Below are 27,752 nucleotides of genomic sequence, written 5' to 3' on the forward strand. Positions count from 1 at the left end.
GTTGTTCGTAAACAGGCACTGGGTCAGCTTAGAGGAAAAAATGGGAGGGACAAGATGATGGATTATATTGAAGACTTGTAAAATAGCGCATATCATGCTGATAGGAATAAAGGAATTAGAGAGCAGTTCATTATATATCAATTGGAGAGCAATACTAATTAAAAGCCTCCCTTTCACTTCACTGAAACCTGTTCTTAGAAATTATGCAAATTAATTGGGGCCTTGAAGAAAAGCAAATGTGATATACTAATTCCCTATAGATATAGAAAATCAGCCTGTTGGAATCGAAGAATTACATTGTACCTATTTTGAGGGGAAAACTGACCTACTCCACTTTTTTAGATTTCAAAGAGGGCTGATTTGAGTTTTTCTCCCTGTCCCATCCCACCCCAAAGCAAGCGATAATCGAACGAGAAACAGAAAGTCGAATTCCCGGTACCCTCCGCTAGTGAAAGTGTTCTATGGCAGTGTGGGGATCTGAGTATATTGTATTATCTGCTAAAATTCTCTTTGAGAAAATTTTCATTTGTTTGTGTTAATTAGTTTGAACTCATTCTCCCCAGACTCATGTTCCTCTTATTTTGATAGCACTCGAGATGTATTTATGTAATGGAGTGGAGGTAGAGGGAAACGTAGGTGATAGTCACTCACCGACGGAGTCTCCTGTCGAGATCGAAGAGCGAGCCTAAGTATTTGCCTATGGGCACTAACTACATTTCATTCAGATGTTTTTAGGTGTTTGGGGTTCTGCTCGATATGGGTTAGCGAGCTGCCATCAACTCTAGTGGGACTGGAGACAAATTCCGTTTAAAACGGCCCAGTCAATCAAATGGCCTTTTCCTTTCTTTTCCAATTCTTCTAAGTCAGGTTTGATTTCCTTCTGCCCCGACACGTGTTTTCCCTTTTGTACTTGACACAGAGCTGCATCTTTTCCCCTGTCTCTCATGTCCTCCTCTCCTGCATGGTGCATTGCAAGATAATGTGTTTATTTTGCCAGGAACAACACATTGCAGTGCCGTAGACCCAACAGTGCCAAGCAATCTTGGGGCGTGCTGTTGTCCAGCCCCTGTCTAGCTGTGTGATTTATTAACTGCCACGCTTTGTTTTTGGGGTGGGTAGCACCTAGTGCCTCTCCTCCAAAAAGAAACCTCTTTTTTTCCAGACAGGAACACGAAACCCAAGTCACTTACCTATGGTGATTTATTATTTATCACTTGTGTGAGTGCGAAGAGATTCATGCTCAGTTTGTAATCATTTTTCCTTGGGGAACCCAATGAATTTGGCCTTCTGATCCTCTGTATTACAGAAACAGAGGCCGAGAGAGGTTAAGTGATTTATCTTACGTCAGGCAGGGTTGAGCCTTCTTGGCAAGAGTGAGCATGTTTGGGGTGACGAGTGAACTGCTTGGGGAACAAGCAGCTGCAGGGCACTGGGGTGTCGCCGCATTGTGGGGAGCTTTCCAAGCAGCAGCATCCCGATCCGCTCTCAGTGAATGAGTCCTGGTTTTAGGTGGAAGCTATTGGCTTGACCTAAGTGGACTGTAGCTCACCCTTTCTTTCCAGCAACGTCTTCTCTAAGCTCTCGGTCAAACCACCAATATGGAAGGGTGTGGGGGTGGGTAATATTTTGGCCAGGAAATAAATTACAACTTGGAAACCCTTGTGGACCCAGCCTCAGCAGCACTACTGTTTAATGCTGGCACAATCTAGTGGAAAGAGCAGGTATTTGAGAATCAGGAGTTCTGGGTTCAAGTCCTGGGACTTTGAGCAAGTCACTTAACTTTTCTGTAAAACTCGAGATATTAATAACTGCCTCTCAGTCTCACAGGGACTAGATAATTGTAAAAATGCTTGGGATAAAATGAAAGCTTTATACAAATTCCAAGTTATTTTCTTTCTTGGGAGCCCCATGAATGTATTGGAAAACAGTTATTTAGAGCAAGAAGTGTTTGGTTTGTGGATTAGTCAAGCCAGCTGGCTGACCCTTTGCTATTCACCCTCTTTATAGAGGCATTGTTAAATTTTATGACCCAGAATTTTATTTAGTTTAAAAGCCTGTGAACAGGACTTCTAGTTAGAGATTGGTGTGGTTTCTTATATACTTACCAGTAGGCTTTCCTTGTCATTGTTATCACTATTTCCATTGAAGAGGTGTTGGTGTTTCTCTTTACAAATAAGTGAGTGACAGTACAGCAGGGGTTGTTGATAAAGAAGGGAATACAAGGAAAGGAATCAGTCAAAGTGACAGTGTGAACTTCACACTGTCACGCCTGTCTGCTTTATGGCCCTGGCGCTTCCCTCCGTAGTGAGCGAAATTGAATAGAAATCTGTCCTCCCAAGTTTACCCAGGGACGAGTACTCTTCATCCTCATCTTGCAAGTTGTGGGTCCATCATGTATGGACGGGGGCTACCCCAATGCGCTGGCAGCACACCTCCTTAGGACCTAATTTTTAGGGATTTTGCCATGGCCAAAGCCACCATGTCCTTGACAGCTGGGGTGCCCCAGTCACCTGGGGAGGACTGGGGACACCTGAGGAAACCATTCCGAGCTCGCAGCATCCCTCACTGGGATCCGGACTGGAGCCATTCCCGATTAGGGGCTGAAGATTCTCACTAGGTCCATTTTTATAATCACTCGCTTCATCCTGCAGGGAAATTTTACAGCTCCATGGAAAGACAGCCTTAAAAAGAAATGAATGGAATTTTACTTATGATCAACATAAAATAACTCGAGGGCAAGCAGAAAGTGGGTACCGGAGCGTGTAGATGGGAACAGCGTGGCATATGCCTAGTAATAAATGGAAGTAGGTTTTTTGCATGTCATTTGATGGGAGGCAGCACATCTTAAATGGAATAACTCCACCCCTACCGTGTCAGGCGTATTTGCAGGTGGACTAAGTTATTAGGAAATACTTACAGAATGTAGATGTTTTGTCATTCCTGATCTGATGAATGCAAGATAGGAACTGCATGCCAGTGTTGTCCAGAGACAAGAATGAGCCTATCACACCATTTGCAGTAGAATGTCAGAGATCTCAGTGTCCAGATTCCAACCCATTTGGCAAATTTGAATAACCCAGGGGGAGCTAGCAGAGAGGCAACTGGGCAGTTACCCTTGGAGCTTCTTACACCCTAACGGTTGCCCTAAAATGTTTCTGCACTGTGAGTTTCTAGAACTGCCGTATTAAGGGCTTGGACCATGCCCAGTAAACTTGTTGTGGGAAGGGAACATGTCTGCTAATTCTATTGTATCGTACTCTCACAAGTGCTTAGTACAGTGCTCTGCACATAGTAAGTGCTCAATAAATATGATTGCTTAGATGGCTCCTCTCATACACACACACCACCCCCCCCCCCGCCAAACACACACAAAGCAGCATGGCCTGGTGGATAGAGCATGGGCCCGGAGTCAGAAAGTCATGGGTTCTTATGTCGGGTCTGCCACTTGTCTACTGTGTGACCTTGGGCAAGTTACTTAACTTCTCTGTGCCTCAGTTCCCTCATCTGTAAAATGGAGATTAAGACTGTGAGTCCCATGTGCAACAGGGACTGTGTCCAACCCCAATTATCTTGTATCTACCCCAGCACTTAGAACAATGCCTGGTACAAAGTAAGTGCTTAACAAATAAGATAATAATAACAATTATTATTATTACACACACATGGCTGGGGTGAGAGGATCCAAAGACCAAGAAAGCGGCACTACCTCTGAGACCGCTAAGCCTAACTGTTCATTGATCTGAACTTTCACTTCCCTGAAATAGGCTTATCCTCACACAGGCTGGATAATGAGCTTCTTACTGAAGCTGCGAGCATGAGGCCGAGTTTTCAACCCTTCAGACCTTTCTCTTCTCACCAGAAGCCACACAGTGAGAAATGAACCAGCTGAAGGAGAGCCAGGGACGGGATGTTGAGGAAGAGACTGGCAACAAATAAACACCTCTGGTTCTGTGGGTCCACATTTATATACCCTGGTGGCTTTGAGTTTTGCCTTTTTCAGTTGTACCTCTGTGGGTTTGGGTCAGCTGGGAAATCGGGTTTTTCCCCCTTAATGGAGTCAGAGAGCCTTACTTTTGGAAAGTTCCTCCCTCTGCAATTTGATTAATATGTTGGAAATGTTTCTGTGTTGCTGTGCAGGTGGACCGAGTGTCCGGAACTAGGCATTTAACTGTCCCAGAGAAGTGTTAACGTCTCCTCTCTTCCCACTATATATATCCCCGTTCGTATCAATAGGAATAATTTCTGACTCCCTTATCTGCAAAAGCACACCCTGGGGAAAGGGGGAGAGAGCTAGAGGAATTAAATAACTGAGAAGCTTCTCTCCTGAATCCATTACATCTCAGTTGTACTGATTTCCCTTTGAAGTTGAAGGGCGCTCTTTTTGTAAAAAGGCCAGGGGAGTGAAAGGCAAGGAGAGACTAGACTTTGCTTTACAGATTCCACCTAGGTGTTCTGAAATTCTCACAGTTTGGAGTTTTAAGTTCTGTTCTTAGGCTCTCACACGCAGACTGGTGTCAGGGTTGGGCCCTAAGTCCAGGGCACTTCTGATTCTCATTTGTAGAGGAGGATGGGTGTTTGACAGGAGCAGGGACAAGCTTGAATGAACAGAATGAGAGTGCCAGCTGTCTGCAGCTGGAATGCAACAGAGCCAAATCAAGCAGTCAAATAATTGGATGTTTCTTCAGTGGCCGCAGATTTGGTTTCTAAAATTGCCATTTCTATGGATTCATTTGCTTGTAAGCTGAAGGACAGGGAGTATGTCCTCTACTTCTTTCAAGTAGAGGAGGACTTCTCTCAAGCTCTCAAGCTCGTAGGGCAGTGTTCTGTACATAGAAGGCACTCAGTAAACACGAATGATTGATCTGTACAGAATTGTGTGTGGTATACCTGGCTGTTGAACGTTTAGTTTTGGAAAATGTGGCACATCCCTATCTTCACAGGGTCTCCTTATCTGTAGAATAAACTGAGATCCAGGGACGTTAATTGGCTTAAGGCCCATAGTTCTTCATATGGAGAGCCAGAACTGAGGTGAAGCTCTTGAATAATCGTTGCCTTGGACTATGATGGCATTTTAGGTTATGCGGTCTGAATTTTTGGGGAAAAAACCCCCAGAAGACTAGTATCTTTGACCATTCCTGCTTTCTAGGCTTTAGGAGGCTGTTCTTACCGTTCTTTAAAACTACTGAAAACTCACCTCCTCCATGTGGCATTCTGAGGTTAACTGCACTTAACTGGTGACTCAGATCACTCCAGCCCATCCTCTGGTTTGTGTATGCACCTCAAAAATGGTGTGTGTATGTGTTTGTTATCGGTACGCCTTCGTATCCTTTTTATTTTGGGAATGCCATGCATGCTTTAAGCCTTCCTGTTAGCTGATTCTTTTGTGTTGATTGATTGGATCTCAGCTATTAGCTGGAAAACTCTATGTAAATGAAATCATGTCATATTCTTCTTAGAAACCTCCCACCAGGCAGGACTGACTGGTAATTCCTATGTTGAGACTCAGAAGAACTTCCTTTCCAGTGCCCTTGCTGTCGCTTTCAAATTGTTTGAGGTTCCAGGGGAGAAGGGAGCTGCAGAAACTCCCTTTTCCTTAAAATCCTTTCCTGAAGATTTAGACAGCCGGTGCAGAAAGGCACAGCTTTCCCAACAGTGGGAATTTGCACAAAGGAACCCACATCTTGATTGGCAACTGAGCCCCTTTGGACTCTAATCTTAGGAATTTGCTGGAGATCTTGAATTTTGAAACCCAAAGGAAATGTCGGCTCTCCAGATATTTTTATGCTTTATGCCTGATTGAAATATTTTGACATCTTCTCCCAGCTCTGTAGCTACCCCAGCACTGAATATAGTGCTTGGCATAGGGTAAGACTATAACAGATACCACAATATATTATTATCATGAGTATTATTCTTGTTATTATTACTAGGATCTCTTTCCAGCTCTTAGTACCTCCGAGGAAGGCTCACTCCTCTTTACCTGGCCTGCATCTTCAAGTTTGAGGTATCCAACTTGCCTCCTGGGGTGGAAGAATTCTGGATATTGGACTTGGTTTTCTTTAAAAGATGGGAAATCCCCTCCCTCAAGGAGTGGTTTTGAGTTGCTCATTACTCTGACAGAGCAGGAAAAAAGCTGGCTGATCTAAATTGTTATGGAAACAAGGTCAAGTTCTCATTCTCCATGAAGAAATCACAGCTCCCATTTTCCTTCCCCTGAAGAGAGGTGTCTTCCAAGATCAGTGAACAGGATATGTCTAATGGCAGGAGGCAGGGGTATGCTAGAGTACCCTCAAGGAACTCTTCGGAATCAATTGTAACTTCAAAAGCAAGAGGCTTAAGTTTATGGAAGATGCTGTTCAACCCCGTTGCTTTCTTTGCCTTGAAGATGAGTGATGGCCTCTATTTGCCGTGTTTCAACTGGAAGCATCTCTGCCTGGGAAAATCAAAGCAGAGCTTTGAGAATTTGTGGCTTGGTCTAAATTTCGAGTTTCCTTCAGAGCTTTTTCGTTTCCCCCTGGAAAAGCTATTAGCCTGCAGAAAATAATCAAAGCGGCAGTACGTTGCAATAATTAGAAATTTGAAGGAGTGAGAGTTAATTATTTCAGGCAAATTTTCGATGTTGCCAAATATAATGTTCACTAAGATCATCCTGCCAGTTTCTGAGTTAATTTACAGGACCGGGTTGTGTTCATTATCACCATGATTTTTTTTCCCCTACTCCTGACAGGATCATGCAGATTTAAGGAGCCATTTCTTCACAGTTGGGATGAAGCTGGAGGTTGTGGCCATGAATGAGCCATTCAATATCTGTCCTGCATCAGTGACGAAGGTGAGCCCCCCCTGCAAAGGAATTTCAGCTAGAATGGTCCTCTGAGGTAACAGGCAAGGATACTTATGCATCACACCAGGCTCAGATATACCACAGTGATGTCATATGTGGCAGCCAGTTGGGGGACGCTTACCTGAGGCCACCCCTAACCTATCACCTATCCCCCTTTACCCCCCACCGCTTTTCTTCTCTATTCTAGAGTCATTGTGTCCACCCCCCAGCTCCCTGTTAACACGGGGACCGGTTCTGAACTCTGGAACTTGGCGGCTGAAGCCAAAGCAGAGGAAGCCCGGATGCTTAGAATGAAAGCAGCAGACAGGGGCTGCCTGGAATAGAACCAGATGACTGGTCACACTTCTTTTGGATGAGGTTTAAGACCCAGGCTTACAGTCTAGAGGGCTGAATTCAGAATTTACTAATATGCTTGACTCTCAGGCTGTGAGAATAGAGGAATGCGGCCACAAAAGTATAGGGAGAAAATGGGGTGTAGAGGAGAGCCAATTCCTGTATCCTCCTTTTCCCCCAATCAGTCAATCCATCGATTGTATTTATTGAGTGCTTTCTGTGTGCAGAGCACTGCTGGACACAGCAGTGTGCAGTCATTTGCCAAAACACTCCTCTCCCTCACACTGTAATAATAATAATAATGTTGGTATTTGTTAAGCGCTTACTATGTGCAGAGCACTATTCTAAGCGCTGGGGTAAACACAGGGGAATCAGGTTGTCCCACGCGGGGCTCACAGTCTTAATCCCCATTTTACAGATGAGGGAACTGAGGCACAGAGAAGTTAAGTGACTTGCCCACAGTCACACAGCTGACAAGTGGCAGAGCCGGGATTCAAACTCATGAGCCCTGACTCCAAAGCCCGTGCTCTTTCCACTGCGCCACGCTGCTTCCCCGTAGCTTCCACTGTAGCTTTTTAAACTGAAGCCATTGAAGGCAGCCCTTTGGGGGCTACAGGCAAATTGATTCTTCCCATCTGGGTTCAATCAATCAATCAAAAGCATTTACTGAGTGCCTACCATGTTCTAAGCCCTTGGGAAGAAAGATTCTGAATTAATCCCTCTAGACTGTAAGCTTGTTGTGGCAGGGAACCTGCCTACCAACTCTTTTATATTGTACTTTCCCAAACACTTAATACAGTGCTCTGCACACAGTAAGCGCTCAATAAATATGATTGATTGAAGGTCATAGAACAGAACTGCCAGTGTATGAACCACCATCCATCATTATCATCAGTATTTTCAGCAATCTCAATTGTATTCTCAGCTATTTGGGAAAGAATTATACACTGCAATAATTATTCTCCCCATGATGATATTAGCAATCTTCTCATTGCTCCGATGACAGTCCACTTAATCTGCTGGTACTTTAAAGCCAATTTGACCTTTGTTGGGATGAGCATCCTCTTCTGGGCAAGTATACACCCCAAAACATCAGTTCTTGCTTGGGTTTTCCTCTTCCATCATCTTTGAGGTAAAAATAGCTTGCTTTCCTGGCTAATGGAAAAATCTGTGCAGGTAAGGAGTTTGGGCTTTGTGTTAATGAAAACATAATCCATCAAAAATGGGCTTTCTAAATCAAGGCATTTATAGCCTGAAGCTTTATTATTCTTAAAATGCTAAAAAAATATTATTCATCTCATGTGAAGCCTTGGTGCTAGTTATTAATACATGGGAAAACTGAAATGGAAAAGCAAAATAATTACCCTATAGGTTCTGTAAGGGGTGAGCGCTAGCTAAGTTATTTATTGTTGATCTCTGCCCTCTGGAGGGCACCTGCAGAAGAAAACTCTTTCTCCCCCCTCCCTTCCTTTTCTTCCTTTCCCTTCTTTCCTATCTCACCCTCCTTCCCTACTTCCCTTGCCACTCTCCTGCTCTCTTTCTCTCCCTTTCTTCTATTCTCTCTTTCTCCTTCTATATTCACTTCTCGAGCCAACCTTTCATCTACCTCCTATGAAAAGTCGTTCACCTTACTGGCCACCAATTGTGCAGTTTGTTTATACTATTCTGCAAGTGATCCAAGGGTTAACAGGATAGCCATACCCTCTTCTCGACCTTGACCGAGACACGGGTGTACCCCAGTGTACACGTGCATGGGAGAAGTCACAGCGATTCTCCTCTTCCCTCCCTTTTAAACCCTCCCAGGAGAGTGAGGGCAAGTGAGTCATTGGTCCCTCACGCAGGCAAGGGGGGCCGAGGAAGGAGAACTAGGTTCGTTCATTTCTTCAGCTGGGCTGATAAAAGTAGGGCCTTAAGGATTAATTAAAGGTGCAGCCTAGAAGGTCCCTAAGGTTTCTGGCTCGCCAAAGGAGCGGTGAGAAGGCTAAACCCATAGGAAGGCCTACCCTCTCTCAAGACTAGCTGGCAAGACTGGTTCCCACCTTTCTAACCCTTTGAATGGGGCCGTCTCCGGGCTTGCCAGTGACCCCATTCAGTGAAGTCCAAGTTGTAGATTGTAAACTTCCTTAGGGCAGGAATTGCTCCTAGGGCAGGAACTCGGTTGTTTTGTACTATCCCAAGTGAACAGTACAGTAAGCATTGAGTAAATATCATGATTGATTGGTTGGCAATGGGGGTGGGGATTGACATGCTAATTCTGATTTCAGTTGGTATGGCTTTGTCCCCAACTCCAGAAGGCCACTTTCCTCCTTGTTCCTAGCTTATTTTGAAACGTCCCTGAGATAAAGCAGAAATCTCTCCCCGGGAGATGGTTTTCTCTCCGAACGGATCTCGTTTGCAGAATGGCCTCTGTTAGATAGCTTTGATTACCCTTTTGTGCAGGCTGCATGTTTCCTGTGCCTTTAACATTTCCTTTTCTCTGTGTCCCTAAGCCATTTGATGTTGTCCTAGTTTAGTTAGTAATGGTATTTATAAAGCACTCAGTATATACCAACCACAGTCCTAGTCAGTAGCTCTGTTGCCTATTACCCATGTACCTGAGCATGTACAGAAAGATGAGCTTTGAGCAAAGATGAAGTAATGCAGGCTGGGTACCAGGCTCTTTTCAGAGTTTGGAAACCTAAACCAGCACATACCCAACCACGTCTCTTTCGGCGTATTGTGTAATCTGTGCCAGAATGACTCAGCATAATGAGAAATTTCATTGCTTGCCCAAGGCTATTCACTTCAGCAAATTTAGTTTCCTGGAGAGCCTTCTTTTTAATAACAAAGTAAAATGCATACGAGGAGAAGCGGTCTGGGTTGAAGAATCAGCAGTGGAGAACTGTGCCGGAGCAATCTGGAAAGATGACTGGCATTCGTAACTTGAAATAAGTGCCCACGGACAAGGCACAGCGGGTAATGGAGCTGGGCAGCGGGGGACTGGACCAACTGACGTCGAGGTCCTTTCTGTTCTTAGGTTGAAAAGTCACCCCTTGGCAGCTGAAATTATCATCGTAATGATGTCGCATGGAGAGCAACAGGAATGGGGTGGGGTTGGGGTGGAATGGGCAGAAATCTAAGTGGAGGTGATGAAAATGAAACATTTGCCAAGGAAGAGAGTGGTCTAATGGTTAGAACGATAACCTGGCAGCCAGTCAAGCTACCTCTTCTGCTGGGAGTGATCAGGCTTCCTAATTTCTTTGCCAATTTCACCTTTCTGAACAATAGCCCAAATTCCCACCTCTGCCTCTTGGGCAGTCACACCGGCTGGAATGTGTCGGTTTCTGCTCGAATTTAGCCAAGTGACTGAGGTTAACAAGAGACCGGTCTCTCGTTTCAGGTTTTTAACAATCATTATTTACAAGTGACGATCGATGACCTGAGAATGGAACCTAGTGAGATCTCAATGCTCTGCCATGCTGATTCCCTAGGGATTTTACCAGTTCAGTGGTGCCTTAAAAACGGAGTCAACCTCACACCTCCGAAGGGTATGTATCAGCGAGTTCCACGCTCTGAATTGGGAGGGTTGTGGAGAGGTGGTGCTTTGGATTGGGTTTTGTCTAATCCAAGTTGACATGACACTGACTTAACTATAACGGTATCTGACAGCAAAGGTTAGGAGGGGGTTCCGAGTGGGGCATTGTTTGCAGAAATGATGGCGGAAGCAACGGAGGGTTGTTTCTGTACGTCCTTTCTTACAGTGCTCACAGGGAACTTGACCCCTTGGGGGTTTTGACTCATTGGTCGGGTCATTTGGGGGATAAACAAGTACTCATCTACTTAAATGATCCAGAATTTATGGGTTTCTTAATGGGACAGCTGTCTCTGCTCTTGGGGAAATGGGAAACCAGTTAGCTCTGCCTTGTGATCTTGTGTCTTGTGATCAGCTGGAAGCTGTGGATTTCTGCCCACGCAGTGGCTTCGTGGGAATATCCCCTCCACGGCCGCCCTTAGGGACCAGATCTGCCCAATTGAGAGCTGGTTCCTGGGAGTGCTGTTGGCTCTGGGCTGCTCTCCTTGCTCCACTGTGAGCTCCCTGCCCTTTGGGGGCTACTGTGAGCAGTATTGTAGTAGCTGTGCTCTTTGGCTGCCAGAAGGAAGGGCAGAGTCTCCAGAGAGATTCTGGGATGGCTTCAGGAGTTCGGGCCCCCATAAACGCTTCCTTCTAAGCCTTGGTTTTTGTCCGGCATTAGAACCCAGGTCCTCTGACTCCCAGTCTCATGCTCTTTACAGTAGGTCATGCTGCTTTGATGTATTGATGTGCTCAGGAATTGAACTCTCATTGCTGTTGTATTCCCTTGTCATCAGCTCCCAATTTTCTTCCCATTTTAGTGCTCTTATTTACACTCACATTTATTACCCCCACTCCCTCTTGGTCATGGAATTGTGTTCCATGCTATGCTGGAATACCGTACTTCATAAAACACCCCAGCTGCCTTAGAGTTTGCTTATCTTCTAAGGAGAAAGCATCACAGATAGCGGGGGTTTTTGCCTCCATTCACCCTTCTTCCTCAGACTCGAGAGAGTGTAGGTGAAACAGGTTGTGAAGGACTTGCTGGAAATGAAAAGACCCAATCAGAGAAAGCTTCCCAGAGGGCAGTGGGTTTACAAGTTGACCTTTAATGGAGGGGGTGATGCCTTGTGTGGATGTGAGCTGGAAGTCATTTCCAATATGGAAAAAGGGAAGAGTAGAATAGGCGGTATCTTCTGAAGTCAACTGGACCAGACTTGGCAGGAGTAAAGGTACCCTGTTAAGGAGAGGATTTTTCTTTCCATAATGATTGGAAACAGTGGGCATGGGAAAGATTTAATAAAGGACTCAGAAACCAGTCTGAAAAATACTTTACACTAGGGTTGCCTTTCAGCTATCAAGTTTCATTGTTTTTTTTCCTTCCCTTTGATCATGGCCTGAGACATTCACTTTTCTTTTAAAGGAGGTTAGCTGAAAGCCAAGGGGCTCTGCTTCTCTATAAAGTACTGGTATCTTCTCTGGAACTTCCAAATCCAAGCCAGTGTTCGGTGTGTCCAGCTGGGAGCCCTCACTTTAATCAGAGGCCCAACCTCCCCACCCCTCCCACCTAGCAAGCCGTGACCAGAATCCCCATGGGTTTTTCTCTAAATTGAAAGTTTCTCAGGGACTTGTCTGAGAAGTAAATCTAGGTCTTCCCTCCCCAGGAGCTGAACGGAGATAGGTTGCCACTTCTCAGGAGCCAGGTAGGCAGGATTCCCCATGGGGCTGTGATCATTGGTCTCTGTGGCATTAAGCTCCTGCATCTGTTCTCTTCTTGCTCTCAGGGATGCACTTCCGTTTCTGCCCGTACCACCCTGCGGCTCCTGGGCTTGTGCAGTCATCATGGAGCTCGCTTCCCCTTAGAGTATAGTTGATAGTAGGCCAAAGGTCTGTCAACAGTGGACGAAACTCTCACCTGCCCCTGGCACAGACTCTGTCCTCGGCCTTCTTGGAGAAAAATTCCAGAGCTTTAGAACAAGTTAAAGTAGGTGAGAGTAAGGCAGGACCTTCTCATCAGCAACGATATTAAAATCACATAGGCCCAGGTGGCATTTGTTAGAGTGAGCCATGGACCACACTGCTCTATCACAATAGCTCGCCAACCAAGTGGCCTCCTTTCTAAGGCTTTGTACTATTTTCTTAAACCCTGGGGTCCCAGTGTCTTGGGCAGTGTTTCAGAGAGGATGCTTTCAATGATTTTTATCCTCATCCTGGCCATTTCTAGACCGCCAGGCTACTTGTCCACCTTTACCAATTGTGGGGACAATGCTCCGAAAGTTTTTGGCTCCCACTGCCTGGATCGACTTGAGGGTGGGTGGGAGTTTGGACAGTGATTAGCTCCACGCCAGATGAGGCTGCCTGCATCACAACATCTTGCAGAGTCAGTCTAAAGAGGTGTCACTTTCCAAATGCCCTTTGGCAATGCGACCGCCTACCTTTTACACCAGGGGCTCCCCGCTGTCATCGAAGCAGTATTAGAAAGAGGAAGCAGCATCTCCTCTGAGTCCATGAGTGTTCAGTTCAAATAGGTTGATATGCCATTGAACCTATGAGTGACAGATGATCCCGATGTGCCTGGGCTGGCCGCTCCCAAAGACGGGCACCTTCACTAAGCTGTACAGCTGGTCGTCCTGTAAAATGCTCAGTGCACTGCCCAAAATCTCCTCCCGTTTCTCTCTCTCCACTCCTGAAGCTCATTTCTTTTCAAGCTGTCACTTGTATTTATTGAGCGCTTAATGTATGCAGAGCACTGTATTAAGAAGTGCTTGGGAGCCTACAGTAAAGTTGGTGAACATGATCTCTTGCCCAAGGAGTGAATAATCTAGCAAAGGAGACACACTGACGTAATAAATTACATGTAAATTCCTTGCTGGCCTGAAAGAGTTAATGCAGCTTCAGAAGGTGCCTAAGATTCCACCCAGGAGTAGTTGAATCAGTGGGACAATTAGGATCTTTTGGGGCAGATCTTTAAGGAATCCTTCCCCAGAATGGCAGGCATAGAGGTACTCTTTGGCCATGCCGGTCCACAGAAGCGTTAGTTTTCTTGGAGCAGTCGAACACTTCAGAATATCCATTTACTGATGTGCCTAAAAGCAATGAGGAGAGGAGTCGGGTGCCAGTTGCTGGAATGACACCTCGATGACACCTGGATGGACCCCCTCAGGCAGCTCAGCTCTGAGCTGGGACCCTGAGCCATTGCATGCTTTTAATTGGAGATGAGAGAGCCTTGGGGGACAACTGTGAAATCTCTTTTTAATTTCTTTTGACACTAGTGTGTTTTGACAGCTGGTCCCTGCATGAGTCTCCTTCTCCCTTCTAGGATCCGTTATTTAGAGGCAGTGGGATTATGGCCCCCGGGGTCAGGGATTTAGGGAAGCCTCAGAATCTGCTGGAGCTGGGGCAGAGACATGTCGACAAGGCCTACTCAGTAGCACGTCTGTGAAGCAGGCACTCCTGAAGTTTGGGGTGCTTGGATTAGCAAGGCTGTTATTTGGTTTCATTCGCAGCTTTCTCTGCCGTGGCTTGTCTCCTTGCTTCCTCTGTCACATGTTCATGCCTCTGCCTTCCTCTCCTCCAGGCAGGATTCCCTGTTCCTTATTCTTCTATTTCTGAAAACTGCCCTCGCTTTGAGAGGCACAGATATGAGCAGCCAATAATAAAATTCGACACTCTTTGGTCACTCATAGCCTATGAGGAACTGGAGTGGAAATGCAACCAAGAGGGGTACACTGGCCTCAGGAGCTACTTTTCCCTCCTGCTTAAAGTTTGAACCCCAGGTGAGGTAGGGACAGACTCCAACCTGATCATCTTATATCTACCCTAGTGATTAGAACAGTGCTTGGCACATGTTAAGCACTTAAAAAGTACCATTAAAAAAAAATGGGGGAAATCATTCCACATACTGTAGATCCAGTAAGAGCCCATTAACCTGGAATGGTCAGATACCCAAACTCTTTCCTGATTAATGGAATTTCCAAGAAAATTTGGACTCTGGGTAAAGTCATATTCAGAGTTGGGATGGTTTTTCAAGAGACTGTGGTGTAGCTTCTTTGGTTCTGAATAAGCCAGCAGAAAGCCAGAGCAGAAGGAACAGAAATCATTCTCTAAAGGTTTTTCTGGGAAAAGAACTCCAAAAAAATGGGATTTTGGCTATAGTAAATGGGTAATTGGGCTTTTGGTTTTTGTCTCGAGGGAGCTCAGGAGGCTTATGAGGAGGCAGAGGAGCAGTAGGAAATAGAGGGGACCAGGGGGAAGAGGAAGGAGGGTGATGGAATAGGGAAAGAGAGGAAGAGACTGTTGGAAAGTGGTGATGTCAGAGTTTCTCTGACTCCAGGAGACGAATGGTTTTGCAAACAAAGTAAAACAAGTCCCAGGGCACCTGAAGCAGACGTGAGGGTGGCTTGAGCCACCATATAGATAATCATTCAGTGGTATTTATTGAGTATGTACTATTAGCAGAAAACTGTATTATGGCTTGGGAGACACAAGGAAGAATTGGTAAACATGATCCCTGCCCTCTAGTTGCTTAAGTAGCCGGTGCCCAAGTAAGCTGGCAGGCTTTCTATGATGCGTCCCAAGGATGATTCTGGAGGCAGCTTCATTTTGCCCAACCCCTGTCAGTTTCATCCCTGAGCCCTTTGCTGTCTCAGGTCCCGAAGGTCAGCAGAGATCCAGGACAGTCAATGATGGAGATGATGTTACCTGCATCTCTGCTGAAGAGTGTGTTCAAAGGAGGATGGAGAGGAGCCTCCCAGCCTGGAAGGATTGGGGTACATTAGGCCAATTCAGTTGAGTCTGTAGGTAATGGTTCTTACCCATTCCTCCCTCTTACACCAGAACACAATTCAGGCTCATTCTGTACAAGTCCAAAGAGTAAGTCAGTGTCCCAGAGTTGAGTTTCTGCAGTCTGTTAGCAGTGTGAGACAAATATTAGAGAGAGAGAGAGAGAGAATGAATGTGTGTGTGTGTGTGTGTGTGTGTATGTTTTCTCTTCGGGTTTACAACACATTTTCCTGACTGCAGTGAAGCCTTGTTCCTCCTTGTTCTGTCTTTGTTGATTAATGAGGGTAATTGACCCCTGTGGTCTTTATAATACAATCCAAAGCAATTTGTTTTTATGTAGCTTTCTCTGTGTGGCTGTCACAAGGAGCTTTACAAAGAGAACTCATTATCAGCTGAAAGGAAGAGAAATTTAAAGAGATGAAGTGACTTGAGTCCCCAAGGGAAAGAGGAGGAGAATTCTAGACAGGTGGTATGGCACAAGGGAACAATAATGTTGGAGGGAGGCGGGGGAGATTGTAATGAGCCATCAGACTGATGAAGATGGTAAGGCAGAAGGAACTATGGGGTGTGGGCAGAGTGGAAGGTGAGATTCAGAAGAGATTTGGCACAGGGAAACATTTGGCTGCGTCAAGCCATGGTGTGACTGGAACTGAGTAAAGAAGAGGAGCCCAGTGGGCTGGCGGTGACCAGCAGAGAGCTGTCTCTTTAGGAGGACCCTCTAGGGAACTGTGTCATACAATTCCTTTATTATTCCCCTCCCCCACAGTGACCAGAACTGAGCTCTTCACACCCTGAGCTTTCGTCAAATAGGCTTGATGGACTAGTGACAGGTGTCAGTTGCCTAGAAAGACAGAAAGCCGCCTAAATCAATCAGATTTATTGAGTGCTTACTGGGCGCAGAGTGCTGTATAAAGTGTTTGGGAGAGTACATTTAGCAGAGTTTGTAGACTAATTCCCTGCCCACAGCAAGTTATAGCAAAGCCATTTGATCCTGAAGACCACTTGCTCACCCAGTTTCACTACTGTCTTGGGTTGACATTAAGCTCATTAAGATATATGTCAGGAGGCATGTGATTCATACAACTAACCCTTTGTAGAGCTAAGGAGACCGAGGCCCAAACCTACTGATGAGTTGTACTCTGCTTCCCAGAGGTGGTAAATTGTCCGTGTCTCTTACCGAGTGGATTTTGAGCTCAGTGTTACCCCCACTCACAGTCTGAATCTGGGAACCTTCAACTGACCCCTCCTTCCTCATTTAAGAGAACAAGACCGATTCCACATAGGTGAAATCACAAAGGAAAGAACATCAGCTGGTAGCTCGACAAGTCTCATGGGGTCGGAGTCCATCTCCTATCAGTGCCCGGGGCTTGGGCAGGGTCAGGCCCAGAGCTGCCCAGAAAGTGGATTGAGTGAGCACCTTGACCGTGCCAGTTCAGCGTCATGACTTGTGTTCGATCCATGTCTTGCTGCATCCAGGTCACTCCGGCCAAGACTTTGACTGGGCGGACTATCAGAAGCAGCATGGGGCCGAGGCAGCACCTCATTTCTGCTTCAGAAACGTAAGTTGGTCACTCCGTGTTCCCGGGAACGAAATACGGCTCTTTTCCCCCCATTCCTGTGTTTAGGACATGTTGACGACCAGTTGCTGTCTGTTTCCCTTGATAAACTATTCTTTCTCTCTCCCATCCCACTGCCTGTGTTAAGACGATAGATGATTGTCTCCAAGATATAAATAACTAGAACATCGATGTTCTCACTACGGTCTCCTGGTTCTGGAGTGTTGTTTATGAGTTTCTTTAATAGAGCGACGGTAATGTGCTAGGATATGATACATCATTAGATTGCAGGGCCATAAAAGCTTTGGAGTTTTTGAAGTGTCCTTCCTCTGCCTGACTGGCTGAACTGCCTGCATGCAGCAGGACTACAAATAACCCCAAACCCCGACTCTTGAAGCATAGACTTCAAACACCTTTTAAGGCTCTGGGCTTTTAGCGTGACCCTTTGTCAGCAACAGAATCATTCCCGGCTTGTCCTAAGCTGGTATCTCTAGTCAAGTGGAGGTTTCTGATCATGGAGGCTTGGAGGCAGTTGAAATAACTGGCTTATGTATTCATTCATTCAATCATATTTATTGAGCACTTACTGTGTGCGGAGTACTGTACTGAGTGCTTGGAATGTACAGTTCAGCAACAGAGACAATCCATGCCCAACAACAGGCTCACAGTCTAGCATTTACTCTCCGAGTTGCATATAGTTCTTTCCTGGCATTGTTTGTTCGGTGGCCACTCTGAATTGGGGGTGGGAAAGTCCATGAGACCGAGGCCCCAGAAGACCCTATTAAGACAAAGTTGGGATAAGACATCGGCCAGTGTTCTGAACCAGATTCCTAATACCTTTTCCACATATTCCATCCACCACGCTAGCTGGGCAGCTTCTGTAGACCCCATCAGAGAGGCTCATTGGATGCCCATTTTGCAGTCTGCCATCACTATCATTAATCATTCCTTGCCTTAATAATTTTAATAATAACGATAGTGGTATTTGTTCCGTGCTTACTATGTGCCAAGCACTGGTGTAGCTACAGTCCCCATCCCACAGTGTTCACAATCTAAAGGGGAAGGAGAACAGATATTTAATTCCCGTTTTACAGCTGAGGGAACTGAGGCACAAAAAAGTGAAGTGATTTGCCCAAGGTCACATAGCTGGCGAGTGTCAGAGGCAGGAACGGAACCCAGGTCTTCCGACTCCCAGTCCAGTGCATTGTCTGCTAGGTCATGCTGCTTTCAGTTAATAAGTCATTCCGGAGGCCAAGCAATGAGCTAAGTCTTGCCAGTGGTACAAATAACAGTACTTATTGCCAGGAACTATGCCAGAGCCACTGTCGAAACCGTGGTGTCCAAGAATTGAATTGTCACATGGTTTCATTGCTCATCCCCTTTCCACTCCCATTGTGGCGGTGATATCTCGTTAGCTATCGTGGACTGTTGGATCCCCATAGTCCTTCCGTCCCTTTTTCCAATTTCATGGTTGTAATATACACATACGCCGCTCATGCAGGTAACTCCGTGGGTGTGCCAAGTTCCTCGGGGTCACAAGATGTTCATTAAACATAAATTCCTTGAGGGGAGGGATCACGGCTACTGAATTTGTTGTATACTCCCAAATACTCAGTGCAGTGTTTTGCACGTAGTAAATGCTCAGTATATACCATTGATTGATTGCTTGGTAAATTAATTTTCCAGTCAGTAGATTAATCAACATATAGACTTGGTTGAGCACCTGTTATGTGCAGAACCCTGTCACCTAACTTCACATGGTCAAAAAAGGAAATCTGGCCATTTCTTTTATATTCACATTTCAGCCCTTTCCAGTTGTTGTTCCTTAAATGCCTCGTTGATTTGCCTTCTTTCTCTCTCTGCCTCCTCTTGGCTTCCCCTTTCCTAATAATAAGAGGGGTTTTTGTTAAGCGCTTACTATGTGCCAAGCACTGCACTGAACTGCAGTAATATCAGATGAGCAGGTTAGACACAGATTCTGAGAATGTCTAAGGGTTTGCAGGTCGGGGAGCAGTGATCACATTCCCAGGTGACTCTCCAGGGTTCAGGAATGTCCTTCCAAGATTACATCCACTTGGTTGAATTTGGCGGTAGATTCATTAGCAGTGTGCTTTCTCTCTCCCTCTCTCACACACACATACACACATAAACACGCCTGCACGCCCGTGCCTCTTTGTTTCCTTGCTCTTCATTTATTTAATCGTCAGGATTGAAATCTGCCCATTGGCATATGCATTGCATTACTGGCAGGTTGTTGAATTTGTTAACTTGCTCCAAGTGCTCTTTGATGGAATGCTTATTTTGAATTCATTTTTTAATCACACATCTCCAGTGTGCCACGGCAGATCCGATGTGGATGTGGATAGCTTGTAGCTATTTCCCTGGGGATGCTTAACAATCAGAGGCAGTTATGAGATGGATTGATACAGCCAAATGCTTAGTAAAATAAACTCACAGGTAACTGTTTTCCCATTGATCCTTTATAAATTAGCCTCAAGCAGTGAGCCGAAATGAAAGTCGGTTGGGTGGTTGTAGCTTTCCTTTATTAACTAGGAGAGAGAGCAGTCCTACTCACTTGAAGATTTTGCAGGCATCCATTAGGGCTCTTATCAGGAAGAAGCTCAATTTTTTTTGTGTGTGTGTGTATGTGCACGCGTGTTTTGTCCCGGTGGTGAAGGTTATAAGAAAACGGCTTGGGTGTAAAATTTTGATCTGGTTTCCACAAGAAACGGAAAGGATGAAGCAAATCTCCCTAGATTCAGGCAGGAGACAGATTCTGGCTCCAGGTCCTTCTCAGGTCATGTGTTCTTGCCTGAACTGAGGACAGCATTTGGCTTTATTTGAGGGGTCGCTTCTCCAAGGGCTCCTCCAGCTAAATATCTGAACGCAACTGCCTCTCTTGGCGGGGGGTTTAATGGCCCCCGGGGAACTTGGCACTTCTTCCACATCACCTAGAGAACCTCCCGAAGCCCCAGAGCAGAAAAGAGAGAAAATAGCAAGGTCACAGTCGGAGGCTGGAAAAGGTGTAAAACACCCAGCTTCAGCTGAGGGGTGAAAACAGATCTGGAATAAAGCATCACAGACAACCTCTAGGGTGGATTAGCCAGTTTGCAGATTGTTCTTTATTTTCTGCAGCACAGTTGCCCACCTTCTGCCATTCCTTTCCTCCTAGCAGTGTTAGAGTGAAAACCAGGGCACACACAGATTGAGGCCCAGGTCAGTTCATTTTGCTGTTGACTGGCAATTCTGGAGGCTGAGGTTGAATTTCTGTTGGCCACAAGAAGGCTTAGATTTTTTTTTAATGGTTAAGTGCTTACTTTGGCCAACACTTTTCTAAGCTCTGGGGTAGATACAAGTTAATTAGGTTGGACGCAGTTCCTGTCCCACATGGGACTCAAAGTCTAAATAGGACGGAGAACAGGAGAACTGACACAGAGTAGTTAAGTGACTTGCCCAAGGTTACACAGCAAGCAGTTGGCAGAGCTGGGATTAGAACCCAGGTCCTCTGACTTCCAGGCCTGAGCTCTTTCCACTAGGCATGCTACTTCTCCAGGATGGTGTCTCATCTTTTCTCCCCATTCTCACCAGTGAGTGAGAGTTAACAAACTTCAGAACAGCAGGATGGAAGACTCAAGGTGGGGCTTCTTCCCATTCCACCCAGCTCCAAATGGAATCGGAAGTGCTGGCTTCCAGGCTGTGATTTTGATCAAGTGGATTCTCCTGCCTGGGCCTCCATTTTCAACTTTATAGCTGTGTAAAATGGAGCAATGCTGCCAGAACTATGGGAGTGATGGGGGTTTATCCCTCAGCCTGTGCCAACCCCGAGGATAACCGGCACAAATTTTGCCTGCCCATTTATAGTATTTCCACTCTCCTGCCCTCCCTCCTTCTTCCACTGCCCTCCTCAAGCCACCATTTCCCAAGCGAGGAGGAGCAAGGAGGAAAATGAATGGTAGTAACTTTCTCCCTACTCCCCCATGCGACACAATCTCAGGGGACCTTGCTTAGCGACAGAGGCCTCAGTGTTGGGCGTTGGTCTCTTTCAGACTTCATTCAGTCGGGGATTCACAAAGAACATGAAGTTGGAAGCAGTGAACCCCAGGAATCCCGGAGAACTCTGTGTGGCCTCCATTATCACCGTGAAAGGAAGACTGATGTGGCTTCACCTGGAAGGTAGGCATCAGGGTTCTGGTTGGCAGCCAGCTCCTCTCCAAAGTTTTCCTTCCCTTTCCCGCTCCTCTTCCCTTCCACTGCCCCTTCCCTCTCAGGCACACACATATTAAATAACTGAAACTAATCAAATATAAGTCCATCCTGAGCCTCTCTTCTTAACTGAGAATTTTGTGAAGCGCGATGGGCCTAAGATAATCGTGTTTGGAGCCCAGTTGTCTTTGGGCTTGCGTGATCACAGAAGCTAATGTTACAACCAAAGCCGTGGGAGCTACTAAGACGGAAGGCTCGGTGTCTCGCTGATGGTCTGGTTGGAATGTTTTTGGCAGAGCACATTTTGTTCCTCCTTTGCATGTTTATTTAATGTTACCTGAAAAGGATAAAGCCAGCTTTATCCAGAATGAGAAATGAACCCAATTTAGTGGAATTTCTCAGGAGCTGTGAGAAAACTCATCGGGAATTGTGCATGGGTAGGCAAATAATGGACAGGGCTAGTATGATTAAGCACGGTAGTTTTTTAGAGAGGGTTATTAATCAGATATTAGACATTCAATACAGTAAATACAAGTTTTATAGTGTTTTTTTGTTGTCAGCCTTTCAGAATGAAAGAATAGATGTGTGCCTATGCTCATTCACATATGCTAATCAACCCTCCCCCAGTTCTTAATCCTGCGATCTCTGAGCCTGGTCCCTGTAGTACTCTGGAAGTAGCAGGAAACAAATCCATATGGGGCAGTCAGTCATTGTAGGCTTTTAGAAGAGTGAATTTTATCTTGGGTTCCTTCTCCGGGAGTCAGCAGAACAGGAAGTGGTAAAGTTCTGGGAGTTTTTCCTGTCACCTCCATTTTTTCCCCTCTCCCAGTTAAGTGAAAAAGACTCCAGTGATCAATGGTATTTATTGAGTGCTTACTGTGTGCAGAGCACTGTACTAAGCATTCATTCATTCAGTCATATTTATTGAGCTCTTATTGTGTGCAGAGCACTGTACTAAGCGCTTGGAAAGTACAATTGGATTGGAGAGTACAATACAACAGAGTTGGTAGACATGTTACCTTCCCACAAGGCACTTACAGTCTAAAGGGGAAGCTTATGATCCCTATCCTTATATCCTTTCTCCAATCTTTAAAGAAGAAATAGGATTTTTAATATAAAAGCATTTTAAGATTGAGCCTTGACTTAGAAGAGGCAGAGGACATCAGTGATAGGACCGCCCCCACCCCGCATTGCCTGGCTGAAAGTTACGGGAAGAAAACTGTGGCCTAGTGGAGAGAGCACAGGCCTGGGAGTCAGAGGGCCTGGGTTCAAGTCCTGGCTCTGCCACTTGCTGTTGTGTGACTTTGGGCAAGTCACGTAGCTTCTCTGTGCTTCAGTTTCTTCACCTGTAAAATGGGGATTCTATACCTGTTCTCCATTTTACCTAGGCTGTGAGACCCATGTGAGACAGGGATTGTGTCTGACCTGAATATCTTGCATGTAACCCAGCGCTTAGAACAGAGCTTGCACAGAGTAAACACTTAAATACAACAACAATAATAATAATAATGGTAGATGTGTTGAGGGTTCCATCTCGTCCAGGCCTGTACACCGCCTTCAACGCTGGCATACAGTCCCTGTCCTACATGGGGCGCACAGTTTGTGAGCATCATGCTCTCCCCGTAATGCGGGAGAATTGAGGCCATTGTGTAGCTGATATTTGCAAGCCCTGGCCGGCCCTTCGGTTTGGGCCATTTGGGAATATACTTTGCGCTGCACTGATCAGCCGCTTTTTATCCTGTACACTTTTAGCTGCATTTGGAAAATGGAAGGTCCGGTTTCTGAGATAAAGTATGTCTTCTTTCAAAAAGATGATCTTTAGAGCTTTGTTGCCCCTTTCGATTTTCTTAACCAAAATTCTGTGAGCCAACTGAAAAGCAGATGAAAACCTTGAGCCTTACCCCGTGACCGTTCATAGCAGAGCCCATCCATAATGCGCTTATGGGCTGTTAGCCCTCCCGGCACATTTACCTTGGGAAATGACAGCCTAATGGCACGGATTTCTCATTAATAGCCATTTTGCACTTAACCTGTTTTCTTAGTCCTTTGGAAAGCATAATGGCCATTCCGTGGTTGTTAAATTATTTTTATGGTGACGATTCTTCTGATTATATAGCACTGACATTATACAATGAATTTTCAAACGTCCTTACAATCATTTTATTTGTTATTTTTATGAGTTAAATTGATTTGTAATATTTTCAGCGCATGGCTGATTGACTGCTTTTATGTAATCAAACGGTCAACTTTAGTGTTTGATTTTTTTCGAGTCAGGTGTTTTGTTCAAGGGCTTGTGAAATTAGCTGCCGAGGAAGATAAGGAATGGAGAGCATATTGAAGAAAAATATATTTTTCTTTTAGGAACAGGTTTGGAGATCATCCTTTTGTCCTTAAAAACAAAACAAACCCAAAAAACTGATGACATCTAACCAAACCCATTTGAGCATCAGGTTTTAGGTCTTCTGGCATTTTCTTAGGTGTAAATAATTTCCTTGGGTGATAATTGCCATAATGAGGGTCATCTTTGTTATGATCTGTTGTGTGACCTTGGGTAAGTCACTCAACTTTTCTGTGCTTCAGTTAGCTCATCTGTAAAATAGGGATTAAGACTGTGAACCCCATGGGGACATGGACTGTGTCCAAACTGATTAGCTTGTATTTACCCCAGTACTTAGTAAAGTGCTTGGCACATAGTAAGTGCTTAATGCCATTCAAAAACCAAAAATCCAAATTTACTTTGGCAAATAGTTCTTGTCCTGGTTCCATTTCCATTTGCTTTTCACCTGAAGAGGTGGAGGCGAGCCTGATTTTTGCACAGCTTTAGCTCTTTGCTTGGAATCCACAATTTCTCTTCCACACCTGCACTGTTCTCTGGCACTTTCCTGGTGTTTCCAGGCTCGTGGACATTCTAAACAGGTAATCGTCAGACGATGTTGCTGCTGCAGAACTCCCAATCCCAGCTGCCTCCTGGAGCATTGTTGGGGTTTTGAAGGGAATTTTGCCCACCTTTATGTTTGCAGGGCCAGGTGAAAGGCAGGACTTCCGGAATGGGGGTTATGAAAAAGACTGAAAGTACCCATCTTTGAGGGTGGGTACTGTATATCTTAAGCATTTGCTATGTTCCAAGCACTGTATTGAGCACTGGGGTCCAAATGAGGTAATCAGGTCCCTTGGAGGGCCCACATTGTAAGTAGGAGGGAGAACAGGTGTTGAATCCTCATTTTATAGATAAGGGAACTGAGGCCCAGAGAAGTTAAGTGACTTGTCCAGGGTCCCACAGCAGGGAGATGGCAGAGCCAGGATTAGAACCCAGGTCCACTCGCAAGCCCATGCTCTTTCCACTAGGCCATGCTGCTTCTCTGCTTACTGCTTTTATAGTCTCCCATGAGGTTATTACAGTGTTTTGAAGTCAGGAGGCACTCTGTGAATACCAATGATTGACTGGGACAACCGTGCTGCATATACAGACCCAGAGATTGCTGGCTCAAGAACCAGAGTCCACAGGCAAGGATTCACTCAGAGACCACATGGAGGGAGGAGGAAGGGACGGAGACCAGATAGACAGGCTCGCTACAGCTCCAGTGGGGGTGGAGATGGGCTACTGCCAAATGGGGGCAAGCTTAGGCCTGAGCCAGTGTTTTGGTGTGTTCTAGTTTTTTGGCTCACCTTCTAGCCAACACCAAGGGGGAGGGAATTAGTAGCTATGGTTGCCCCCAGAATCATAGGGGTGAAGTAAATGCTTCAATCAATGGTTAGGGAGGGGGCAAATTTCTCCCCTGCAATTGGAGACCCCAAATTGAAACAAGGAAAGTAAGCATCAGCTGAATTTTAAGTGATTTCTCTTATGATGGAGGTCTGGATTTTGGTTTTAGTATAAATTTGAACAGGCTAATGTAATTAAAAAAAAATGGGATTGGGATCAAACGGAGTACAGATGTAGATTTACAACAGTCTTGCAAAATATTCTAGTTATTTTAGTTGTAACTACCCAGTCAGGTCTGATTTAAACATCCACTGGGTGCAGCCTGGAGAGGTGCCACAGCCAATGATAGAAAGAACAGGACTGCAGTCCTTCCCCGCCATGAATTTACAGCCCAAAGAGGGAAGCAGCTGACGATCAAATCTATAGATATCAAAAAGAAAAATAACACAAGTGATTGAGACCTCAAATGGAAGAGTACAATCAACAGATGAGAAGTACACATTTATTTTTGTTTTATGAGGAGTTGAGGTCATCTGTGTAACCCTTGGGACACTTTAAAAAAATTGAAAACCCCCCCCCAAAAAACAAAACAAAACAAAGAGTCATTTTGGCTAAAATGGTACTACAGTGATCCAGACATTGTTTAAGGAGAGTGAGGGCATGAGGTGAAACTGCTTGGTGGCTACGTCTCCCTTCAAGTGAAGTCCCGAGCAGGGAGTTTAGGAAATGCAGGTGGTGTGTGGAATGTTAGAGGAATTGGTTTTGATCCAAATCCTTTTAGTAATTATTTTATGAAGGTGTAGCTATATAAGTAAAAGAGATTTACTTATATAGCGTTCCAGGTCTCTGTATGTGCAGGCCACCACTCAGGAGGAAATGGGAGGATCCCCAGGAGGAATTTTCACTTTGCATGAATACTGTGGAATATCACAGTAAATCCCCCCATCCTCTGCCCCAAATCCACTGGCACCCGAGGATTATGGAAAACAGAGCAACACCACCCGGGTGGCAAGTTGTCCCATCCCCTTTCAGGAGGCGTACCCCTGTCATGGCAGAAGCAGAGTTAGGAGTTGAGTGTCCTCCGTGTGTGTGAGAACCTGACTTGGGGGACCCCAGGCAATGTACAAAATGAGGGCTTACAGTCACTTTGGTGTTGCATTTCATCAGGACCTCCCTGAGCATGGAATGAGTAGTGTTGCTACAGTATCCATAAAGGCTCCGTGAGGCCCAGCAGGAGTAAAGGGTCAGGTGGCTCAGCGGCCTTTGATTGGCCAAGGTGCAGACTCGTGCCCTTGTTCTGTCAATAACTAGGAATGGCACAGAGCACTTATTTTATTCAGCCCTTGCGAAAGTTGAGGTGGTCGTTGCCCCCAAGGAGCCCAAAGTCTACTTGACTAGTTAGGTCTCTTCTGGCATGGAAACACGAGAAAACGTACCTTTTCATTTCTGAAATATCCAGTCCGATCTTGAACTTTTTCAGCAGGACCTGCTCAAACTAGAATGTTCCCAGTCAGTCGGCTGAGAAGCTGTGTGTTCTGTGTTTATTGCTTGTGATCAGCATTGTTAAGTTTTACTCCTTCCTTTTAGCTGGAGAGCCCAGCTCTTTCTGGTTTGTGGGTAGAAAGCGCAGAGTGGATAGCCAGTGCAGCATCATAAAGCTCTGAACTTAGGAGGTTTTGCTGATGGCATAATGACGGCAGATGTACACAAGCATAGGCATACACGCGGAATCACAGTCTTAAAAACCGGCTGTGATTTATTTTAGAGTTCCAACCTCTTCACGGATATGGACAGTCCATATATTATTGCGTGCGTAAATCATTGTCTGTGATTGCCAATGGGAAAAAAAACCCTCAACCATCCCACTGGCTTTTTTCTTGTGCATATTTTATGTGTCACAGAACCTGGAGATTATACATGAATTTTGCAGTTTTGATGTCAGGATCGTTGAAGTGGCACATTAAATTTGTTTGCATACTTTTGATGAGTGATGTAGAATGAGATGGCAAATGTGCCCAGCAGTTATAATTAACAAACCCATACTAAAACCAGGGGAGTGGTCTCCCTTGTGCTCCCTTCATTGGTCTCAGGAGGGGTGACATTGCATGTTGAATGAGTTCTGCAGAATGCAATGTGTTCCTGCTGTTAATGCCTAGTCCGCCAAGCTATTTGTCACCTGACATGGCAGAGGGCAGAGAGTTAGTTTAAACAGATCATGCATTTCAGGAACCAGTGAAACATAATCAGTTATTCTCCCTAAATATATTTTCATACTGTTGTGCCTAGAGTAATTTCAGAGCCCTAATAGGGTGCCTTTAAGATTTTCATTTAGTTGTTAATTCCTGAACCAGCTTCAAGCCCCAGTGTCTCCCATTGAAGTCTGGGCCATTCTTGTCCAGGCGAATTAGCCATGAGTTGTCTTGGTCCCTGAAGGTGAGGGAATACCTCGGCAGGATGGGAATTTCCAACATCGTGGGTCCTGTCCTTCCTTTATTCCCTTTCGGGCCCTGGGATGGGTGCTGAGCATAAGCCCTCACAGTTCTCGTTGCATCATAGCTTGTTTCCATTGCAGGTCTGCAGGCTCCGGTTCCCGAGTATATTGTTGACGTCGAGTCGATGGACATCTTCCCAGTTGGCTGGTGCGAGGCGAACGCATACCCCTTGACTCCACCACACAGAACGCTTTGTAAGTACCGCCCGTTAGTGCTCAGCCGAACACATAGTCGCCCCTTTGGTCTGTGGAGGAGGGCTCCAACTCCTCATTTTACACCAACAGCGTATGTG

General features: G+C 45.4%; 1 protein-coding gene and 1 long non-coding RNA gene across 3 annotated transcripts in view; one reads left to right on the plus strand and one right to left on the minus strand.

Annotated features, from left to right (window-relative positions):
* Positions 1-27,752, plus strand: part of SFMBT2 (Scm like with four mbt domains 2) — a 144,858-nt gene that overhangs the window by 82,978 nt on the left and 34,128 nt on the right. For both annotated transcript variants that reach the window (XM_029077746.2, XM_039913902.1), the window contains 5 exons: positions 6,728-6,829; positions 10,554-10,701; positions 16,983-17,065; positions 21,109-21,235; positions 27,541-27,654. In XM_029077746.2, the coding sequence (XP_028933579.1) occupies positions 6,728-6,829; positions 10,554-10,701; positions 16,983-17,065; positions 21,109-21,235; positions 27,541-27,654 (574 nt within the window). The remainder of the gene's footprint in view (positions 1-6,727; positions 6,830-10,553; positions 10,702-16,982; positions 17,066-21,108; positions 21,236-27,540; positions 27,655-27,752) is intronic.
* Positions 25,203-27,545, minus strand: LOC114816076. Its single transcript, XR_003763851.2, has 2 exons — positions 26,405-27,545; positions 25,203-25,388 (listed from the first exon to the last, which is right to left on the minus strand). It is a non-coding gene; the product is annotated as an uncharacterized LOC114816076 (long non-coding RNA).

Source organism: Ornithorhynchus anatinus, chromosome 13 (genome assembly GCF_004115215.2).
Source record: "Ornithorhynchus anatinus isolate Pmale09 chromosome 13, mOrnAna1.pri.v4, whole genome shotgun sequence".
In the NCBI taxonomy this organism is placed as follows: Eukaryota; Metazoa; Chordata; class Mammalia; order Monotremata; family Ornithorhynchidae; genus Ornithorhynchus; species Ornithorhynchus anatinus.